General features: G+C 29.8%; 2 protein-coding genes across 2 annotated transcripts in view; one reads left to right on the top strand and one right to left on the bottom strand.

The window, feature by feature from the left end:
• LOC105624556 (lon protease homolog, mitochondrial) overlaps nucleotides 1–2,015 on the top strand; it is a 5,788-nt gene extending 3,773 nt beyond the window's left edge. The window contains exons 8-10 of the mRNA XM_012205920.1: nucleotides 98–380; nucleotides 581–1,484; nucleotides 1,794–2,015. Of these exons, the coding sequence (XP_012061310.1) occupies nucleotides 98–380; nucleotides 581–1,484; nucleotides 1,794–2,015 (1,409 nt within the window). The remainder of the gene's footprint in view (nucleotides 1–97; nucleotides 381–580; nucleotides 1,485–1,793) is intronic.
• An 880-nt stretch (nucleotides 2,016–2,895) lies between these two features.
• Nucleotides 2,896–3,552, bottom strand: LOC105624545 (gonadal protein gdl). The gene has a single exon (XM_012205909.1). It carries the CDS (start codon nucleotides 3,550–3,552, stop codon nucleotides 3,028–3,030), a length of 525 nt encoding a protein of 174 aa, XP_012061299.1. The 3' UTR covers nucleotides 2,896–3,027.
• Nucleotides 3,553–3,807: the final 255 nt, after the last annotated feature.

Below are 3,807 nucleotides of genomic sequence, written 5' to 3'. Positions count from 1 at the left end.
TTATATATATATATATATATATATATATATATATATCTGCTTATGTATTATTTAAGTATAATTTTTTTATTGAACATTTTGTTTTTCATTATTACAGAATTTATTGCTGTTAGTCAACTAAAGGGCAGTACTCAAGGAAAAATATTATGTTTCTATGGGCCTCCCGGGGTTGGCAAGACTTCGATAGCTAAATCAATTGCTCGTGCTTTGAATAGAGAATATTTTAGATTTAGTGTCGGCGGAATGACGGATGTGGCAGAGATCAAAGGACACAGGAGAACATATGTGGGAGCCATGCCAGGAAAAGTCATTCAATGTTTGAAAAAGACCAAAACTGAGAATCCATTGATTTTGATAGATGAAGTCGACAAGATTGGCAAGTATGTAATTTGTGTAAACATATAAAGAAGTAGATAAATATTTTCTTAAGATAAAAAATATCTCCAATATATTTGAATACATTTAGAGAATATTTGAACCATTTAAAATTATTTGGTATTTATAATTTGGCATTTTTGGTAAATGAGCTCTCTCTCTCTCTCTCTCTCTTTCTCTACATCATTTATAATATTATGTTCAGAGGACACCAAGGAGATCCAGCATCTGCTCTTCTCGAAATACTCGATCCAGAACAAAATGCGAACTTTCTGGATCACTATTTAGATGTTTCAGTAGATTTATCGAAAGTACTATTCATTTGCACGGCAAATGTAATAGATACTATTCCGGAACCCCTAAGAGATCGTATGGAAATGATAGACATGTCCGGTTACGTTGCTGAAGAAAAGCTCGCTATCGCGAAACAGTACTTAGTTCCACAAGCTAGAACTGAATGTGGTCTCAGCAAAGAACAAATTAGTATACAAGACAATGCGCTCACGGCGTTAATTAAATCTTATTGCCGAGAATCAGGAGTGAGAAGTCTACAGAAACATATAGAGAAGGTGCATAGGAAAGTAGCATTTAAAGTTGTCAAGAAAGAAGCCGACAAAATTGACATCACTATGGATAACTTGCAAGACTTTGTGGGCAAGCCTGTGTTCACGCATGACAGGATGTATGAAACAACACCTCCCGGAGTTGTGATGGGATTGGCGTGGACTGCCATGGGCGGGTCTACGTTATTCATCGAAAGTACTATCAGAAAACCTTCGGGCAGTAAAAAGGCTGAGGGTACATTCGAAGTCACTGGTCATCTAGGTGATGTAATGAAGGAGTCTATACATATCGCAATGACTGTAGCAAGGAATTACTTAAAACAGGAGGATCCTTCGAATACATTTCTATATGACTCTCATTTGCATATACATGTGCCTGAAGGTGCAACCCCAAAAGATGGCCCTAGTGCAGGTATGACAATTGCTACTGCATTGTTATCCTTAGCTAAAAATCGAGCTATCAGGCAAGATGTAGCAATGACAGGCGAATTGAGTCTTATGGGCAAGGTTCTTCCTGTTGGCGGTATCAAAGAGAAAGTAATTGCAGTAAGTATAAACATAATTTTGTTTATTAAATCCAATTACTCTAATTTAAATAAATTTAAATAAATATCTCTTATTTTAAATAAATAAAACTTTAAATAAATCTCTTATTAAATAATGTATATAATATGTATTTTAATAGCTTATAATATATTAGTTTTACTAAATTATTTTTCATCGAACCATACATTTGCATTAATATTTATTTATCATAGTTTTTTGAAACAATTATTTATATACTCATGAAATAATCGCTTTGTTTTATATGTATATAATTTCAAAGTATAAAATTAATGAACTATATTTTATTAGGCGAAGCGAGTCGATGTTAAGTGCATAATTTTACCTGAGGAGAACAAGAAAGATTTCAACGATCTACCTAAATACATCACAGATGGCCTGGAAGTGCATTTTGTCTCGATGTTCAATGATGTTTATCGTATATGTTTCTCAGAAACGAACGAGACTGATTCCCTTCGATCCGCTAAACCAGTCACTGATCATGCTTCATCCACACAACCAACATTTGGATAAATAGTAATACAGGATGGATCATGTATGAACTTTTTTCTTTATCATATTCAATATTATCACTTCTCTTAATATTGATCTTCTGAATAATTTTGTATATAGTTAATATATTAAATAGTATATACTAAATATTTAATATATACTAAATTTAGCATAAATTTTAGTATATTTAGTATTTGGTATAATTTAATATATATATGCTATTTAGTATATATACAACACCATATACAAAATTACTATGTTGCTGATGAAACATCTCATTTTTTTTCTTGTATATATTATTTTTAAAAATTGAAAAGACTATATATTATATCAAAGATAATCTAAGTGAAAATAACTTACCTATCTAAAATAATTTTATTTCTAATTATTCGATTCATATTTAGTACATTCTGAAAACTTTCTATTTACAACACAAATGTAATTGAATGGCTGATAAAATAATTATTTCAGAACAGTTATTTTATAAACAGTGTGTATATACAATTAGATAAAAGAAAAAAAAATTGATGAAAGAAAATTATACTTAAAAAAAATTATTTTGTTAAAAAGATTTTATTACATTATTTTGTAAGTATGATCATATTTTTAACATTATGCAATATATAATTGCAAATATATGTAATATCTACCATTTATTTTTTTGGTACTGGTGTCTCTTGTTAGAAGTTTAATTTTTCTCTCTGATAATTCCATGTATAATATGTATGAAATATTTTTCTATTTTGAAAAGATGTATGTACGTTGAAATCCATTACAGTTCAATTAACAGATGTAAATTTGTGATAATATTTTTTGATAAGATGAAATTGCATTGTACAAACAACAATCTTGATTACAATAAAATATTAAAATAAATCTTTGCAATCTTCAAAAATTAACCTTTAGAATTTTAATGATTAATAATCAATAAATAATTATTATATAATTATAATAAAATGATGTAATTATTATATATAAGTGATAAGTATGATTAGATATAAACAAAAATATATGATAGAATTTTATATTCATATTAAGCTGGTATATCCATCTTGCTGAGTCTGATTATAAAGTCGCATAGCCTCATTTGCACTTGAATCTCCACTGGATTATTTGTTACATAAAATCCTGGTACTCCAGCCTTTTCCAATATACTTTGCTGATCAGCTACTTTTTGATCTAATTGCAATACCAATTTCATATCCATTTCCTTTAACTCCTCTTTGTGTTTCTTGAACAGTGCGGCTTTTATTGAATTCAATTTATCATCTACTACTGTTGCTGATAATGCTTCTTGACACTCAATTTTCTGTTGATTCAAAAGCTGGAGTCGTTGTTGGAAGAGATGCTTCTCAGTGACATGCTGTATCTCCATCAAACCTTTTACTATCTCAAAAATGGTATCATTTAACAGTGAGTTTGCTAAACCAGACAATAATTCGTAGGGCAATCGCATTTGATATTTTGGCGGTAATTCTCCAGCCATATGTTGCAACTGTTCCATCAGGAAGTATAATTTTGCTTGTAGATCTTGAGGAGTAGGATTGGCAATATCCATTTTTTTTCTTTAAAGAAAGAAATATCTACGTGCTTCACGAAATGCGTTAATATTGTATGTAGTAGTCTGTTCTCGATAATAATTATTTAGAGTACTTCTTTGCGAATCTTGATGAAAATATATTCATTTCACACGTTTTAATTTAAAATTTTGTCCCACGTCAAAATAACTCAGGTTAGGAAATCTGTTATGAAGATACAAAATAATGTACTGTGATTTAGCTATTACTTTATTTTAAAGCGCCTCTATGTCCAC

This window comes from Atta cephalotes (assembly GCF_000143395.1).
Source record: "Atta cephalotes unplaced genomic scaffold scaffold00003, whole genome shotgun sequence".
NCBI lineage: Eukaryota > Metazoa > Arthropoda > Insecta > Hymenoptera > Formicidae > Atta > Atta cephalotes.
This window is presented reverse-complemented; position numbering and strand designations above follow the sequence as displayed.